The sequence below is a fragment of the Acanthopagrus latus genome, chromosome 16, assembly GCF_904848185.1.
Source record: "Acanthopagrus latus isolate v.2019 chromosome 16, fAcaLat1.1, whole genome shotgun sequence".
NCBI lineage: Eukaryota > Metazoa > Chordata > Actinopteri > Spariformes > Sparidae > Acanthopagrus > Acanthopagrus latus.
This window is the reverse complement of record NC_051054.1, coordinates 4,076,517-4,095,963: the sequence shown is the minus strand read 5'-3', so window position 1 is coordinate 4,095,963 and position 19,447 is coordinate 4,076,517. Positions and strand designations below refer to the sequence as shown.

General features: G+C 43.2%; 2 protein-coding genes across 2 annotated transcripts; one reads left to right on the top strand and one right to left on the bottom strand.

Annotated features, from left to right (window-relative positions):
• Positions 1-8,960, bottom strand: hhipl2 (HHIP-like 2). The gene is made up of 9 exons (XM_037071741.1): positions 7,726-8,960; positions 5,894-6,546; positions 4,766-4,909; positions 4,134-4,465; positions 3,827-3,953; positions 2,711-2,856; positions 2,550-2,631; positions 1,752-1,834; positions 1-1,107 (listed from the first exon to the last, which is right to left on the bottom strand). The coding sequence occupies exons 1-9, from the start codon at positions 8,083-8,085 to the stop codon at positions 440-442; spliced, it is 2,595 nt and encodes an 864-aa protein (XP_036927636.1). The 5' UTR covers positions 8,086-8,960; the 3' UTR covers positions 1-439.
• Positions 8,961-9,856: 896 nt separating this feature from the next.
• Positions 9,857-19,193, top strand: wdr32 (WD repeat domain 32). The gene is made up of 7 exons (XM_037072475.1): positions 9,857-10,586; positions 12,409-12,522; positions 12,781-12,978; positions 14,045-14,247; positions 14,577-14,657; positions 14,765-14,910; positions 15,263-19,193. Exons 1-7 carry the CDS (start codon positions 10,126-10,128, stop codon positions 15,632-15,634), a joined length of 1,575 nt encoding a protein of 524 aa, XP_036928370.1. The 5' UTR covers positions 9,857-10,125; the 3' UTR covers positions 15,635-19,193.
• Positions 19,194-19,447: the final 254 nt, after the last annotated feature.

Below are 19,447 nucleotides of genomic sequence, written 5' to 3'. Positions count from 1 at the left end.
GACACTTTCTAATGTTTATTTTTAACACTTGCATGTGTTGTAAAATTAGAGAGAGATTAAACAACAGTGGGCTCTGGGGGTTTTTTTTCCCTTTTTATGTTTGCTGCTTATTTTTGTTTTTACTTCAAACCCATTTTGATGTGTGTTAAATACAGACAGGCTGGTGTTTAAGTCAGAACAATGAATTATGACCAACAGTTCCAGAATTGTTAATTAAACTGTCTCATTACATGCATAACGTGTGGTTTGTACTCATGCACCTCATGCAGAAAGATAAGATTGATAAGCCTACCAGTCTACATATCAAGCTAACTGAAATCTGGGGAGAAAGCTAAGCTAAGCTAAGCTAAGCTAATCGGCTGCTGAGTGTAGCTTCATGTTTACCTGAAAGTGGTGTTGATCTCCTCGTAAAAATACACAAAATATAACAACTCATGTTTTAAAGTGCTTTTGCATTTTTCGCTCGCTTCCTTTTCACCTGAAGTTTGTTTTGCATTCTTCCGCTTGTTTTCACGTTCAAGTTCGTCAGGGTTTTATTCACGAAGGCGTGATATTCTTTCGCAGATTCTTTCACCTTTATGCTGTTTTTGCCGGGCACGGTTTGCTTCTGTGCACCTTTCCGTTGGGGCGTCTTCTTCATCACGACCTTGTCAGGATCTCTCAGGCTCTTTGGGGTTTGTAGAGCGTTAGTTTTTATTTCAGCTGTGGCAGTTTCGTTGGTCTTCATCGGCTTTACTTTGTCACTTACGGATTTTACCACGGTGGTCTTTTTTAATTGCTCCTTGGATTTCTGTTTCTTTTTTTGCGTGTTGGCTGCCTGCTTGTTCAGCTTTTCCTTTTTCTTCCATGGTTTCAACTTATTCTCCTTCCTGTCTTTCTTATTAAATGATTTCCATTTCGGCTTCACCACAGCGGTGCTTGTCGTCGTTGGAACGCTGGTTGTAGTCGTCGAAAGTTCGACCCAGCTGCTCGTCACAGCGGTGCTTGTAACGCTGGCTGTTGTCGTCGAAGGTTTGACCTTGCCGCGTGTCACCGGTGGTTTAGTGGTGAGTTTGAATTTTCTCGGCGGTGGTCTGGTGGGTTTTTCATTCATGTCCAGCACGGTCACTGAAATGGCACAGATGTCAGTAAGTACTCATTTTCACAGTTTTACTTGTTGAATTCTGCAGCCACATGTATTAAATTTTAAAAGGCTGGACTGAATATTTAGCTCGGAAAACAAGCCTGAATGTTTGAAATGTTTTCCTCTCTGTTCAGCATGTTTGATGTATATTGGGAAACTGCTTTTTATAATTTTATATATGACCTCAATGTGATTATACAATTTGGCTGTATAGATGTGAAACAGGGAGGGAAGAAAAGCGATTTCTGCTCAGGACAAGCATACTAAAGAGTAAAACAGTAAATGTAGGCAATTTGTTGTTCGTGCCAGAACAGATGTCCTATTATAGAAACCTCTAACATCAGTGTAATTGACTTGATAACATGTTGTGTATGTGTTGTTTATATTTAGGGCACCTTGATTGACCCAAATCTATTTTTTACTCGTAGAAAAATGAAGAGCTCGATGCACATACTTCAGTTTAAGGCTCAATTTCAGAGGCTCCACTTTGTCAGACAGGCACAGACAAAGAAAAATTTAACTTGCATGTGTCTCTCTCCACATGAGGAATGTGCAGACTATAAAATGAGAAATAAAGTTATACGAAGAAAAGTCATAAAAATATAAAAGGTAAGTTTGGGTAACTTACGTTCCCTTGGCGTAAAAGGAACCTTTTTCCCCCTCACTTTCACTGGCAGCTGCTTCTGCTTACACTTTCCTGGAGGAGCTCTCCTGCAAAAGTTCAATGAGAAGTGATTCTTAACAGAGATAATACTTTCATCTTTCCCCCAAAATGTCTGTGGACATCAGTGATTTTTGTTGTCAATACTGAACTTTCCTTACAACTTCAAATTGATGAGTTTTCGCTGGTGTAGACTTTGAAAATCCTTCGTATTATTGTGACCTGAAAAGACCTTTAAATGCAGCGTTGGCCTTGAAGATACTGATTTATCTTAAATCAAATCAAAGTTCTGTAATGAATACTTGTGATGGCTCACGAAATGATGAGAAAATCATTAAATTAAGCCTATCCAAGCACTGCACATGAGGTTCATTGTTTAGCAGCCTATTATCTAGTTGTCAAATTAAATTTGTTTTGTGGCCTTTTTGATAGGATTTTACCAAGGAAGTAATGTTCTGATCTGAAACTGGCTCGCGGGCAATTCCATTAATTTCTTGGCTGATTGAAATGTGTCTTTGTTTTAAAATCGTTGCCTTTATTTTAAATACTGGTCCTCGACTCAAATATATAACTCTACAGGAAGAAGGATTAGTTGTGTTTAAAACTACGATTGTAGCTTACTAAAAAATGTCGTCCCGAAACGTACTAGTCCACTTTAATTGTTGGTTTCATGTTCCAACATATCCTACTCTTACCTTTCCTAGTTGGCAACATGTATTAATGTGATTAAAAGTACTTGATTTAATGCTGTGTGTGATACTGCACCTGGAGGGATCCATGAACTTGAAAACAGTTCCGTAAGGAGACGTGGCCCCGGGGTACGAAGTAGCCAAAAAATACAGTTCCCCTAAAAACACAGAAATACCCTTGAAGTAGCCGTTAAATCGATACACGACTAAACTGTGAGAGGCCGACTGAAACGTTACCTGCTTCGTCTTCAGCGAACGAGATGATGAACTTGTGGTACTGATTAATAAGTCCAGGAAAAGAGCACGTTTTCTTGTCGCCCATGCACACACTCCTCTCCTTCCAGCTTCCTGTCGATTTATCCTCCTCCAACGCCATGATTCGACTGCAAGATGGACAGGAATCACGTGTGATGTTATAGGCAAACATTAAGGTCTCTCAAAATCTACAAAGGCTGAGAAACAGTTATTATTTAGTAGCCTGGAACCTATTTTTCCATTAGAATTAATAACAGCATATAAATCACTTAGAAATAATAGATTAATAGCTCAACATGTGCTTATTCACTTTCTTGCCAAACTTGAGAAGCGTCAGTTGGCAGCTGGTGAGCTGAGCTCAGCATACAAGCTGGAACTGAGCCAAACAACAGGCACAACAGACCCGATCAGTAGCTAATCATCGTTAGCACAAAGCACAGACCTACAGCGAAGAGCAGCGATTGCCGGTCCAGGTAGAGTATGTTCATGAACGCTCTTTTGTTTATGCTCGTATGATTGTGGCATTTAACAGAGTGTTTATCTATGTATTGATTAAAGAGAGCTTGTTGAATTTCACATTTTGTGAACCTGTGGCGATAAAAGACGGAGGCTGGATTTGGACTTTGTTCTCACCTACTTGCAGAATCACATGGATGGAGTTTTGTCTCATCTGGACAGGGCAGATGGAAGTGATTGAGAGGTACAACTGTGTGCTGGAACACTGCATTTATCCTTAGGTTGTGTAACTGAGCTTTCCCTCGTGTCCTAAATCTTTCTCAAGTCCTCGATCTGAAGTCTCAATTTAAGTGTGAGCATGAAACACAGCCTGAAGTCCAAATAAAGTTAATATTGTTGGATCAAACATGAGCTTAAAACAAAGTATTTATGACGTGGTTGAATATAAATGTTCTACCGATATCAGTATTTTATTGTATGTATGTCTTGAATTCATTGAAAAACACATTGGCTTCTTAAAAAATGCACAACAGCTGAGCAAATATACTCAGAGGAGAGAGTCTGTTTCTCCTCCCCCCCCTGAAAAGCTGACAAACAGTTGGAGAAAAAAAAACTTTTGGCATGGATCGAAAACAATCTTACCCACTCATGAAGTCTCCGAAAATGTACAGGCCGTTCAGATTGGGTGATTCACATCCTCGGTACACATATCCCCCTGTCACAGACTTCCCAACATGATGGCTGTATGCAAATATAGGGAGGATGTCATCTGTGGTGGCAGAGAAAGATGCACTGAATTCAAATCAAATCTGAAGCATCCGAATTAGATTGAAAACCGCACACATGGGGGGGGCGGGGGTAGCAGGTGGTGGATCTATAAAAGAGTTAGAAAATAACTCTTTATTTTTAACCATCGGTGAAGTTTTTGACGTGGACAGAAAACACTCACTCAAGGAGGAGTTGTAGCACAGCTTCATATCGTAGCACTCGAAGCCTTCTTTGGCTCTCCATCCGTAGTTTCCTCCCTTCACGATAATGTCGACTTCTTCGTAGCGGTTTTGACCCACGTCGCCGCAGAATATCCTGCCCCTGCCGTAGCCGCTGACCTGGTCTCCACGGTCCACCGAACACCGCCACATGTTTCTGACTCCGTATGCGTACACCTCTGGCCGGGCGCCTGGGTCGTCGAGGAAGGGGTTATCAGGGGGGATGCTGTATGGCTTTCCACCGGAGTCACTTCCATCTACGTCAATGCGTAGTACTTTTCCCAACAGTGCACTCCTGGGTTGGGTAAAAATGGGATTAAGCAATAGTTAAGAGGCCTTCTAGCACAGAAGTTCCCAGCCAGGGTTAGGGCTGCTTGTAGCTAGTTTAGGATGTAGTTTTGCACTTCTGCATGTTTAGTCAGCTGTTAACACCAGAATAGACTGTCAGGCTAAAGGTTCTGAATAAAAACAATGGATAAATGTCAATTGATGGATGTTTGAGCTTGGATAAACAGTCAAATCATATGAAATCAAACCTGACCAACCTATAAAAAGAAAAGCGAAGATTAACAGTAAAGACCTGAAGTGGCCTTACTTGTTCTGTGCGTTGCCATACTTCCCAAAAGGATCCCCGGCTTTTCCCCCGTCTCCGGTGAAAATGTACAGATATCCGTCCAGACCGAACAGCAGCTGGCCTCCATTGTGGTTTGCAGCTGGTTCCTCAATCTCCAGAATGACCCTGAATGTCAAAAAAAAAAGGATCAGTTGAGCTACTGATCTACTGAAGGGGGATAATCTTGTTTTTCAGACGTAAATATCTGGTTGCCATGATCTTTAAGTATGCCTTCAGGTCGTGCTCATCCTGCCTTTTACCACTATGACATAGACGCTTTGGTGTATGTCACTCTTACATGCAGTTAACAGAAAGAAGTGATGACAGGGCAGACCTCAGGCGTTTAAAAGAGTCTGCTCACCCCAAATTACACAAAACAGTTTTGTTTGATCTGCTCTGTAATATCTGGTCATGCTGGTTTAGAAAAAGGGGGAGGTTTGGTTTTCTTGTTGCCTGCCACGCCAGAACAATAGAGGATTGTTTGTGGGACATCTGATTATTAGCCTGGTGGGCGGTTAGATGTTCAGACTGATACCACTCTCGTTATTATAAAGCCACTGCCAGCTGTTGGCTAGCTTAGCTTAGCATAAAGACTAAGAACAGATGGAAACAGCTAGCCTGGCTCTGTCCAAAAGTCATAAATTCCCACCTGTAAGATTCACTAATTAACTCTATTGCTTTATGTATGTTTAATCTGATGGGGGAGATATTTGTGTGTGCATGATGGTGCATGTAAGCGAGTCTGGAGACAGTTGTTCAGTCTCATTCCAAGGTCGCCACATAATAATATGATGCTGTGAGTTATTGGCAAACCACCAACACAAAGCGTCGGTATTTGACAACCTGCGACTCAACAGAAATCTGTGTTAGTTCTTTGTATATGTCCCTGAAAATGTAATGTTGCTCAGGCTGAGAAGGGATTTAAAGTATTAAGCTCAGAACATGTTTGTGCATGCTTTGGTGTATTTACAGCCCATGGGGGGGAGGGGGTTTGACAACATAATCCTATATGTCTTTCAAAGAGTAATTACTGTAGGTGCAGACATAAACATCAACAGCCAAACTTTGATGCCATAAAAAAAAGTAAATGGAACCCTTTCGTCTGCATACCTCTCTGAGGAAGGATCAGCCATGTTCATGTCGTAGGCAGACACTTTCATCTCACTGATTCTAACTTTCTCCAGCTTGCTGTTGACCTGGATCGAGTAGTAGATGAAGAAGCGTCCGTTGACCTGGTACTTTGGGTGGAAGGCCATGCCCAGGAAGCCCCTCTCATCCCCCAGCCAGGCGGTGGTTATCACCTCCCCGCTCAGGTCCAGGAAGGGCTGCTCTAGCCGGCTGCCGTCACGCAGGTAAACCCACACGAAGCCCAGCTGCTCTGCGATGAACATGCGATGTGTGTCGTCGCCGCTGTGCAGCATCAACACGGGGTTCCTGAGGTTGTTGGCCACCTCTGTCAGGCACAGCTTGAGACACCCTGTGGTGTCCTCTGCCACCTTTCCCAGTTTGTTGTTGAGGACCGAAGTCTTCAAAACGTTGGGGTAGCAGTAGTCCTGGTCGGACAGGTCCACCATGCTGCAGAACGTGGACACATCTCGCTCAGAGGTGTCCTGCAGCAGCTTGTTCTCGGTCAGATACTTGACCACGTGGCGACATTTGCCGTGAAACTCAGAGCAGTAGCCAAAGCAAAGGCCAGGGAGCTCTCTGACAGGAGTGTACGGGTCCTCAGCATCGTAGAGGTGGGCGGCATACGGAGAGCACTCCTGGGGAGGGCAAACATGAGACACTTCAGGACAAGAGCAACTTAACAATCACAATACACCCCATCTCTACCACCTGGCCCTCCAGTTGGGGGTGCTGAGGGGTGAGTCACTGGTGGATACAGCAACACTCATGTTTTTGAAGTAATTTGAAAGGCCAGGATACATTTTATCTGATAGTCACTAACAACAATTTGAGATGGTTTTGAAATACGGCCGACACCAATGTACTATAGGCCAAATCACAGGGAGAGAAATTCCCCAGACACTCTTATGGAATCACTCAGCACTCAGGTAGTTTCCCCCCCTGCCCTCCACTTACCACACCACTGTTTTAAAACTATGGAAGCATTCATTCATCTAATGTTCGGGTGTTGAGGCTCAGGCTTTTCACACCTTTACACACATCTTAAACAACATCATGTAAAAAATTGGCATTTTGCAGGACAAACATATTACTCTGCACATATAATGATTTAAAGTTTACAATGTCAATGAAACAGAAACTGGCATTTTGTGTGACTTGGCGCCCCCCACAGTTTCTGAGTGCAACACCACCGTCACAAACACAAATCCCAGGTCTGCAACAGTTTGTCAGATGTAACGCAGGTGCTGACTACAAACAAAACTCATTACATCAAATCAATGTTATGTGCTGGAAACTTGTATCTTCAGGTAAACATGTGATCAGACCCTCTCAGTGATGTTACACAGTGCAGGAGCAAGTAGCAGAGACACGATTCACCCTGTGATGAGACGCTGAACCATCAACGTGGTCGCTGTTATTTAAGATTTCATAATGTTGCATTAACGCACAAAGTTGGGTGAGAAACACAAGAATCCAATGTATCCAAAATATGACCTCTAACATGAGATTTCCCTTTCTGCTAATTAAAGTTTGGATTAAACTAGAGAAGATGACTGTAAGGGAGTACTGTGTGTTAATTCACTTATAACAAATTAAATCATGAAGCCTACATTTGTATCACTTTACCAATGTGGATCAGTTTGATGTCAGCGATCATTAGATAAAAGTCATTCAAAATAATTTGTAGACAGAGAGTTTGGACGGTGCCTCAACAACATTATGTAATAAATGTGTGATAATTTTATACCCATTTATTAAAGTAGCATCTGCAAGGCGGGGCACACATCCAACCTTTAGAGAATAAAGATATTTACCTGGCACATGATGTCCTTCAGCATGTCTGCACAGAGATCATAACCCGCCACTTCCAGCTGGTCGATAATGTCCCAGTATCTCTCCGCGATCGTGTTGTCCGTTTGCTGGTCGCAGCAGCCAAACTGCTCGTACTCCACACAGAACTCCAGGTGCCACTGAGGTTTGAAAGGTGGCTCGAAGTCCAGACACTGAGGATGAGCGGATGCCGGCTGGACTGTGACGAGCAACATCACTGACACGATCAGGAGAAACTCAGAAAGGCTCGGAGTCTTTTTGGATGAGTCGGAACCAGCCGCGCGTAAAACCGCGCCACAGGCGCCGTGTGGATGGAGCGCAGCATCCCGCCACATACTTGTCATTTTTGCCGTCTGCCCCTGAAAGAGTACAGCTGTTTGCTCTCTTTTACTTATGTGCCAGAGTGGAAGTGTGCGGGCGTGTATATGAATACATGCGTTACGCGTGCGTAAACGTATGGAGAAGGATGTGCGTCCCAGCTGGCCTCCTAAAGCAAGGTAAAAACGCACCTTGTCGTCAATTGTGTTTCCAATCAGGCTAATTACTAACAATTAAAATAAAACAGATTCATAATGTCGGTCAAGTCAATGGGATCCTTCATCATCTGCCACGCACAGTGGGATGCACCACAGTGAGGGTGGCAGGGGAGACGCAGTCAGCTTTTAAGGGCGCACGCAGAACAGGGCACAGTGTCGAGACACGCAAACATCAATAAGTAAACTGTACTTTAGTCTCACAGTCATGTTAAAGCGCCTCCAGGCAGCTCGCGTTTGGGCAACAGCTCCTCAGCAGCTGTGCCTCTTCCTAAAGATCTACTGTCCCGGCATGTCAACTCAAATTTGAATATAGAGTCATAGGTGTCTGTCATCATCATCTCCTGGTGCCAAGAGGAGGGAGAGAGAAGGAGACACCAAATCACTGCGCTTACATAATGTGCAGACCAGCAGTCTAACAACCGCGATTAATGCCAGCAGATAAGAACTATTTCATTCAAGTGCACAGCGATTTAGATAAGAAAAAAACACTACTTTAAATTTGATTGCACATTAAAGAAATCTTACTAAACCTAATTAATATTTTCAAGCATTTTAAATGACACCCAGCAGTAAATAGTTTAGCTTATAGTTTTTTAACATAGAGCCACACTTACTGAATCTAAATCTGATAGGTGACAAAGCACCTTTGCAACTTTTGCCTGAAGCCAGTGCTGGATTACCAACTTGGAAACTGGCCCCATGAATCCAAAGTGCTAATCAAACAGCTGTCTACCCAGCAGCTTATGTTGGGATCATTTGCATCTTCATGCCTCAAGGTTAAATTTTTACTTAAGTATATTCATGTTTATAATGTGAGGAAATGTTCTGTATTCAAGCAGAACATCAAAACCTTTAGTCCAAAAACACAAAATGATGTTTTTGTAGAATCATTCATAAGCAACTACCCAACAAAACCAATCATTTTGGAATGATTTCTCTTTTATTTGACCCACATTTCTGTCAATTTGCAGATACATAAGATAACAGATAATTGGTGACATAGAGTTTTTTGGTTTGGTTATTTAGTTTTGTTGGAGGTATATGACATTTTTGTAGTGCACAATAGTATTCTCTACATTAAGCAATTTTTTAAAAATGTTAATAGTTCAAGGTGTTTATCGTGGAAATCTCCTGCAGAAGAAGAAGAAACTGATTTTAGTAATCTTGAAGATATCTTTTGATTTGTATTATGATTGAAAACATCCTCCATACCAAATAACAGATGCAATATGCAGAAACATACTTGCAGTATTTATCCAGCAGATGGAAGCAACCAGCTGATGGATGCACCCTAAACTGGCCCCGGAAGCGGAACTACGTCATTTCTTGTTATTTTGCATTTGTTTTGGTCAGGACGAAAAGTGTCTAGTTAGCGAGAACAAAATCTTGAAACTTCCGGCTCAGCCCTTCATCTTAAAATATTTATCGATTACAATGTAGGTGTTGCGACGTAATTTAAGTCACATAAACCGCGATACAGTAATTAGATTATAATAACAAATGAATGGGTGATAATTCTAATAGTTTGTGCTTCTTTTTTTAACACGCACACACGTGGAAAACATATGTGTGCTTTTATCTTGAAGGCAGATATCTGCTCTTCCGGTAGCATTTAAGCTAACTATGTTCGGTTTGACGCGCGGCGACACGGCTCTGCCAAGTCCGACAACAAAATGTAATTTGCCTAACCTGTGCAGCTAAATTCCCCTTGCCATGGCATCTCAAATGAGTGCATGAAGACACGGTTTCATGCTCGGTAGGTGACCGGACTCAGTCAACTTTTCGCCGTTGAGCCGAGACGCTTCGCCCCGAAACGCAGACGGCTGCTTGGACGTCGGAGAAGCTACAATGAGCTCCGAGCACCAGAGCGACAGCGAGGACGCCGACGAGTCGCAGGACAGGCCCAACAGCGGCAGCGACAAAGAGGAAGACCCTGACATCGACGACTCGGACGTGGAGGATGACATCGCTCCGGTGGCTTCTCCATCACCGCCTAGGAGCAGCGAGGAGCGACCGGAGCGGACTGCGAGCTCCCCGGCGTCGGAAGAGCGAGAGCCCGGCTGCCAGGCGCCCACCGCGCCGCAGACGGGGAGCGGTGGGGACTCCGGCAGCGACATCCGCAGGGGGAATAGCCTGTTTTCATGGCTGCAGAGCAGGACAATAAGACGAGGGGTGTTTGTGGACCCAGCTAGGGATAACTTCAGGACAATGACCAGTTTGTACTGCTCGATGAATCCGGCTGTGGAGTCTGTCAACCTGAGCACTCAGACCCACGGAGCGGTGTTCAACCTGGAGTACTCCCCCGATGGGTAAGACATCAATTTAGGCCTTTTACCTGAAGTTCACGTTCACAGGTTTTCCACTAACCTGGAGGATATTTAAGATGTGCAATGAGAGGGTGTGAAACTTATTGGGCAAAAGACCTGGAAAGTGCTTGAAATGTGTCATCAAAGTCAGCTTCACATCCCTGGACTCCAAGGAAGAAGCCCAGTGGTTGATAATTATGGGATTACTGCAATTAATCTCTACATTTAAACATGCATTCATGAGTTGTCAATCTGGCAATAACATCAAGACAATATGAAGTTCTTGCATTTCTCAAAACGGAACCTGGAAAGTCTTGCAAAAGCCACACAGAGTAACCACAACTAAAGAGAGTGCGCGCAGGGTTTAAGCCTCAGTGACCAGACAGCAGATGTAAGAAGTAAATCCTGCAGACAAACCAGGTCAAGCCGTGTCCAGTCTGGGTTAAGTTTAAGTTCTTGGGCATGTGGGACAGCAGAACACAACACATGTGAGTGTCTCTCCCTGCACAGTTGAGTGCCTTTTGCAGAAAATGCATTGTGTTTTTGCAAGAGAATAAAATGTCCTGAGCCACAGTTTTAATAAACTTGATCAAATTATTACAACAGTTGGTATTTGGACACTTCTGACAGGTGCTTTTGAATCACAGATAAGGATGCAGAAATTATAAGCTGCCACTAGACTGTCAGAAATCAGAAACACTTATCTAGCAACATTTCATAAATCTGTCTTTTTATTAACTTCTGCATCTATAATCCACGAGCTGACACAAATCAAACTAGAGCACGTTAAACATTCAATTCTTTGGGGAGTAAATAAGTTAAACTTCCCACTGAACCTCAGTTTGTATCTCTATATTGATCAAGCAAAAGTTAATTATATAACAATTTTACAGACACCGGTCATAAAGTTCTTCACAGTCAATCAAAGCAAAAAAAAAGAATTAAAACAACAAATTCAAGGTAAAATATGAGCTGATAAACACAGCAGTAAAACATAAAACCTTATATTCTACTGTGTGTGTATATAAAGGAAGGTTAATAACTGCTTTCTGGAAAGAGTTCTCAAAAATTCTGGGAGACTAATCCAAAGCTTGGCTGCACCCCGAGTCTTGGGATGTGTCCGAGGAGAAAACCTAAGGGCTCGAGTTGGATGTTTAGAGTTACAGAAGGTCACTCAGGTAGCGTGGAGCCAGGCCAGGTGGGGCTCCATGAGCGAGCACCAAGAGGAAATCATGAGATTAAAATGGGTGTAATATGTGACCTGGCAGCAGTCGGTGTAGTGAGAGTTTCCTTAGATGTATTGATAACACCGCACCTGCCAGTGTGGGGTAGAGTCACCAGCTGTTCTGTGTTGCTCACATTTTCCCTAGAAAAATATATTTCTCAGATGTGTTGATAAAACACCAGCTGCCAGTGTGTGATAGCACCAACTGACATTTGATATAACACCAGTGGAGCTTCTAACATACAGATTTAAATGTATTTCTTAAGATTATGATTTATTTTCTTTCTCTCCTCTTTAATTGTTGCATCACATTGCAATTTTTTTCCCATTTATATTCCCAAAACATATTAATGTGACTGTTGGATTATCTCTTTGAGTATGTCATGTGCCACGTTAACTGGATTTTATTTTCTGCCAATTACTTTCAGCCTCAGTTAATCATTTAGTCTATTGATTGGACAAAGAAACAATTTGATTTGACAAATGCCTCACATTGAGGAAGCATCTTTAACATTTTGCATTATTGCTGCAGAGATTGACTCTTTTCCTCCCCCTGTATTTCTTATGAGTGTGTCTGATTTGCGTGTCTGCTCTGCTCAGGTCCGTCCTGACTGTCGCCTGCGAGCAGACGGAGGTCCTGCTGTTTGATCCCATCTCCTCCAGACACATCAAAACCCTGACCGAGGCCCATGAGGACTGCGTCAACAACATAAGGTGTGTTTGTCATGTCTTAAATCATCCAGAGATGGTATTAAAAAAAAGGAAGCGCGCAACATCCTGCATCCACATCAAGGACGGGGCCGAGGACAAAAGATTCTGGATGGCAACATGATGCCTTAAATCATCTTCTTAAGATGCCAGATTATGCTCCTTGTCCAGACTTGAAGTGCAGATGCTAATAAAAAACATAATATTTTAGATTAATGTCTGCAGAGGATGTTAAATGTTCTACTCACTGACCGTGCCCTGCAGGTTTTTGGACAATCGTTTGTTTGCCACCTGCTCTGACGACACCACGATTGCATTATGGGATCTGCGCAAGCTGAACTCAAAGGTTTGCTCGCTGCACGGCCACGCCAGCTGGGTGAAGAACATCGAGTACGACACCAACACTCGGCTCCTCGTCACGTCTGGCTTCGACGGCAACGTCATCACGTGGGACACTAACAGGTTTGTTAGATCTTACAGATAATCAAACGTGAATGTGGTGATTCTGCTCTCTGCCCCATTTTTTGAGAAAAAATGATGTAATGCTGTACAATCACATCCCCGTTACTTCCTGGAAAATGTCCTATTCTAGTGTGCACGTCATGCTCTACCAGAAGCCGCAAATAAAACTTCGATCAATACAAGACTGATATTTTAGGAGTGTCTTTCCTATATTTCGAGTGAGGGAAGGATGGAGCGTGAGATTGACAGGCGGATCGGTGCGGCGGCCGCAGTAATGCGGTCGTTGTACCGGTCTGTCGTGGTGAAGAGAGAGCTGAGTCGAAAGGCGAAGCTTTCGATTTACCGGTCAATCTACGTTCCTACCCTCACCTATGGTCATGAACTTTGGGTCATGACCGAAAGAATAAGATCCCGGATACAAGCGGCTGAAATGAGTTTCCTCCGCAGGGTGGCGGGGCGCTCCCTTAGAGATAGGGTGAGGAGCTCTGTCACCCGGGAGGAGCTCGGAGTAGAGCCGCTGCTCCTCCACATCGAGAGGAGCCAGTTGGGGTGGCTCGGGCATCTGTTTCGGATGCCCCCGGGACGCCTTCCACGGGAGGTGTTCCTGGCATGTCCCACTGGGAGGAGACCCCGGGGAAGACCCAGGACACGCTGGAGCGACTATGTCGCCCAGCTGGCCTGGGAACGCCTTGGGATCCTCCCAGAAGAGCTGGAGGAAGTGTCCGGGGTGAGGGAAGTCTGGGTGTCCCTGCTCAGACAGCTGCCCCCGCGACCCGGTAACGGATAAAGCGGTAGAAGATGGATGGATGGATGGATGGATGTCTTTCCTATATTTGTCTGTCAAATAAAAACCGCAACTTTTCAACTCTGAAATCGGGTAAATTGGGTTTCTGGCCGCACTTCAGACCTTAAAACTTAATAACCAAGCAGAGTTTATGTTTCTCCAGACAAACCCTTTTACTGTTGGTTGTTCTCCAGCTGAGGAAAACCCTTTTAAACCAGAATGAAATCTAATTATTTTGGAAAACCTCCCCCAATGATTCATGTTATTGTCCTTCTCCTGCAGGTTTACAGAAGACGGCTGCCCGCACAAGAAGTTCTTCCACACCCGTTATTTAATGAGGATGCGACTGACGCCCGACTGTTCCAAGATGCTCATCTCCACTTCATCAGGGTACCTGCTGATCCTCCACGACCTGGACCTCACCCAGTCCCTGGAGGTGGGCAGCTACCGTATGCTGCGAGCACGACGGACGCCCCTCAGCTCAGGTAAAAAAAAAACAAACATATTTAACGTAATTATTTCACTCAGTCATTCAGTTTTTTGTGTTTTCCCCTTTTTTTGTGTTTAGTTTTTTAGATTTTTCAGTGTGTTACTTCCTTTCTGTTAAGTTTATATGGATTTAGTGCCAAATCACTTGGTTGATCAATCAATTTTTAATGGTTGAGTAGTTAGTTCTAGTCCTTTTATCAGTAAAAATATAGTATTTCAGTGCATGATTACTGACATTTTCTTGACTAAATTTTGATGTGATTAGAACATTACCGTGGTTCCCAGATTAAAGAAAATGATTTCTGATCCTGTTGTGATTCTGCAGATGGAGGCACATCGGCGTCCAGGTCGGCCGGCACTCCTCGCCAGGGAAATGACTCCAGCAAGATCCATCCTCACAGAGAAGGTCAGAGATCACGGTGTAAAACTGAATAATAGATGTCAGCCGCGGTTCTCCTCTGATAGAGTAATAAAAGATTAACAATAAGGTTATCACACACTTTGTTCTCGCAGGTATGTCTCCCAGGAACAGCCTGGAGGTTTTGACTCCAGAGATCCCCGGGGAGAGAGACCGAGGGAACTGCATCACCTCCCTGCAGCTCCATCCTAAAGGCTGGGCCACACTCATCAGGTGCTCCAGCAACATGGACGACCAGGAGGTGAGAACCATAAATCTCATCTGTTAGATAGAGCACAAGAAGTCGAAGGCCCTGTTGTTGATGTAAAATTGCCTGTAGCGGATATACAAGAAAAAAATACTGTCCTTGTTGAAGGATTTCAAGAGTCTTTGCTGTAAGAATAGCCACACTCAGTAGATAGTAGGGTTAGCAGTAGTAATTGCTGTTGTTGTAATTTGTCTTCAGTGCAGCTCTATTGTTAAATCACAAGTAAAAAGCCACTAAGTGTCTCAGTGTCACTGTGGCTCCAGTGACCAGCGTCTTTCCAGTGACGGCACCAACATGATGAACAGTTTCGGACTCTGATATGTTGTTATCCTGTTTTCTTCCACAGTGGACATGTGTGTATGAGTTCCAGGAAGGAGCGCCCACCCGCCCGCTGGTCTCCCCCCGCTGTTCCCTCCGCCTCACCCACTACATCGAGGAGGCCAACGTTGGCAGGGGCTACATCAAAGAGCTGTGCTTCAGCCCGGACGGACGACTCATCTGCTCCCCGTATGGCTACGGCGTCCGCCTGCTGGCCTTCGACGAGAGCTGCGGCGAGCTGGCCGACTGCCTGCCCGTCCAGACCAGCTGCCTCAGGGAGATCCGCTCCATCTACTCGCACAGCGACGTGGTGCTCACCACCAAGTTCTCCCCGACACACTGCCAGCTGGCCTCAGGCTGCCTCAGTGGACGCGTCGCCCTTTACCAGCCCAAGTTTTAGCAAAGAATGATACGCTGCAGACCTGGGTAGAGAAGTGCTAATCAGGGCTCCTGCACAGATCTTATCTAATCTCCACTGAATGATTTTACAAAACAAACGATACACACCAACACACTAACTAGAAAACACTTACAGTACATACAGAACATACTGTCAGCACAGATGGCCTTCATTTGTTTCACAGATCACAAAATAATTCAGCAATACAAACTCAAATATGATCAGTGACAGTTATCTTAACATAAATATGATTTTTTTTTTCCTTCGTAAAGTCTCTTAAAATGAATAATATCGAGCAACATTTGAAGTTTTTAAGCGTAGATTCCACAGTTTTGCGCCGAATACTGAAATATGCTTTAATGTAGTTCGTGCGTACAGACTGTGTTGTCATGGAAGAACGGAGGAAGTATGACATTCGACCCATGACCATTTGAGGCTTCCGTATTTAGGAAACCCTGAATGACATTTCCTTGCATTTGTTTTAAAGTGCTGAAGTGCACCAGATGGGTGAGATTCACTGCCCGCAGATATCAGATATGTCTATTAACAGTCTGACATATAATGGTATAAATAGAATATTGTGATTTTTTTTTGTGTGTGGAAACCTGAAAGGGATCAAAGAAACCCTAAAATGTATTGAAGTACTTCTAGACCCGGGTCTGCAGCTGTGAGGCAGACTGAGTTTGTTTGGGTGGGAACCCTTCAGCCACCGACCTGGAAACAAAAATGAAAGACGAAGACTTTCAGCTGTGACTTCTTGACCGGGCTGCGGTAGTGGATGAAGACTTTCAGAGTTTGAACTTCAAGAAAAACAAAAGCAAAAAAAAAAAAAAAAGAAACTTTGAGAATAACAAAAGGAAACAGCACCACTGGGCTTCTCAAACTAGCCTCCCGCCAGGACTGAGGAGTAGGCTTGAAGCTCGGAGGTGCAACGTTGCGTCCGTCAAAAACAAACTCTGCAGTTCGTCTGTTGCTCTTTTTCATACTAAAGATTCCTTTTTGTCCTCTATAGCAGTGGAAGACTTATTCTGAGACGCAGCACATCCAGATTTTGCTGTCTCGGGCAAAAAACACTAAGGATGCAAACAGACTGATATTTATCCATTAATTCTAACGAGACAAACCAAGAAACGTGTCGTCTGCGCTGTTGTTTTTTGTCTTGACAGGTGCGGATCGTGTCGCTCTCAGCTGCTCCGCTCTGCTCATGCCTTTTCCACAGGTGCTGCTTCTCTGCTCATACAATCTGAACTTTGCCCCCCTCCCCTCACTTCATCATCGTCAACGCCTTTCCCGTTAACCTACCTGTCACTCGTCCATCTGCTCCCTGTTTCCGCCTTCATGGTCTTTAGGTTTGTTAGCGGTTTTATTGGTGTAGTGTTGTCACTTCTTGTTCACGGTGTTCGATTCGTTTTGATTCTTAAACTCACTTAACGCTTTAGAAAGAGTTGCGTCGGATTCACCTCTTGGTTACCTGCACAGTTTGTGTGTTTTTTAACTTAAGCCTGTGAATAGAAACCTCATGCCGTCTGAAGTAGAAAAGTCCAGCAGATGTCAGTATCCCCATCCAGACCCGCCCTGAGCAAGGAAATAGTACAGTTACATACTCCTGAAATGATAACGCTGGCATTTTCATTATTATTTTTGTTTTGACATAGAGAACTATAATCCGTCTCATAATACTTACCCATGACTTACCCATCATTAAAAGTCCTATTTGTGACTTACAATCCCAATGCATCAGTATTTGAGAAAAAAAAATAAGTTGGGAATGACACTTTCTTACAAATAGCACCTTCAAGCTCAGACAATATTAGCTAGTTGAATCATCACATAGTTGGTTTTGGTCTTTGTCATGCAGTTTGTCATTATAGATATAGAATTTTTCTGGCCTCGTTCTTTAATCAGCTCGTGACTTCAGAAGAAGTAGCCTCAGCATCCTTCGTTTAATCCTTCCTAGGAAGAAATCGTTGCCAAGAAATTTTGTTTTTTGGCCTTGTACCTCATGTTGTCTGAGTGTTGATCCACATCAGTGTTTGAGTATTCCCCTCCCCCTCGCGCATCACATCCAGTTTCTCATTTTTACAATGTTGTCATAAAGCTGACCAATCAGGTTTTTAATCCTCTCTGCGGAGCGAACGGATCGCTTTCTGACTGTTCTCGTATCGGCAACGCTTTTGTGTTTTCAACCACTGTAGAATAGTTCCTGTAAAGAGCCAAGCACATGTGTGGATGTTACACCTCAATATAAACTGGTTACAGTTCATACTTACTGACTGCAGAATAGATATAAACAAACGAATAGACGTTAGCGTATACTACTATGCATACCAGCCTTTATGAAGATTTTCCTTTCTTATTTATACGAGGGTGACGCTCTGCGTGGAGCGGTCAGATGCCAAAATGTGTTTTGCTCGGACAAGGCAGTGTGTCTCCTCGGTAGTTACTGTGAGCTGAGATTAACGGTGAACATCTGCTGTTATGGATTTAAACAATTTGTTAAAAGCTTAGATTTTAAAAGAACGGATGGATATCGAGGGCTGCAATGAACCGATAATTTCCCTGTTGATTTATTTGGCCATTTTTCCTGAATGTTTGAAAACACAAAGTATTAAATTAAGAAATGCAGCTGCAGCGTCAGAATGTCAAACATTTGCTGGTTGCAGCTTCTTCAATGTGACGATTTGCTTTTTTTTCTTCACCATGTCATTTATGACACTAAATGAAGAGTCTCTGGGGACAAAAGAAGCGATTTGAAGACGAAGATGAACCAAACTTTTTACCATGAACATAACCAGCTGATTAACTGATGAAGGTAATAGTCGTTAGGTGCAGCTCTGTTGAGAAATGTATTTAAATTTGAAGTGAAAAGATAAAGTTGTGTGAACGCAGATGTGACTTGTTAATTCCCAGCTCACAACATGGGCCTAAATGTTCTGAGAAAGGATGCTTTCAACACTTTGTACCTCAGTTATCTACTCAAAATGTGCATATTTCACAAACGGGGCTGATTTATCTTTCAGTTCAGTCGATTCTGTGACTTTTCCACCTCTGGAACAACAGAAGTTAAGGAAATACAGTACAATAACTTTAAGAGTAAACTGCTAAATGTATAGATTTAAAATTGGCTGAACTGAAGGATAAAGCAGCAGCCATGCTGTATATTCAGTGCTGCTTTTATTTCACTTGTATTCAACAATAAGCTCTTTGGAGAGAAGTGTCTTATCTGCCATTTTCACTTCAGTTACAGCAGCTAAACACCGGGTTCATTTTTATTATGACTGTTCCGTTTGTTTGTTTTGTTTTGTTTTTTTCGCTCACTCCTGTTCTGGGTTTTAACCCGTATTCTGTTGTGGATTTATTGAATGTTCTCAGTAGTTCTGGTGTTACCTGTGCACCGTCACACTCAACCGGAGGAGGAAGAAGGGTGGAGACGGAAATCACGTTGAGTTGTTCGCACTGTTACCTAAAAAATGGCTACACACAGCAAGGAATCCCAACAATGATACTAAAAATGGTACTTATAATTATCTCTGAAATAAAAAGGTTAGCTTCTTTTGCACTGCTGACTGTCTGTTTGTTTGAGTCCAGTATTTATATCCTTCAATATTTTTGTTTTATCTCTATTTTAAACACTGCGCTTGAAGGAGAAGCGACCAGTAGATGGCAGCAACTAAACTAGCAATTACTCTAAACCAGTGGTTCACACACCAGAGAGGATCCTGAAGGGGTCATCAGGAAGAAAATCTTTGTTTTTTAGACTTTCTTCTAATAACGTATTTAAATAAAACATGAGAGGGAAGAATTGCAGGCCTA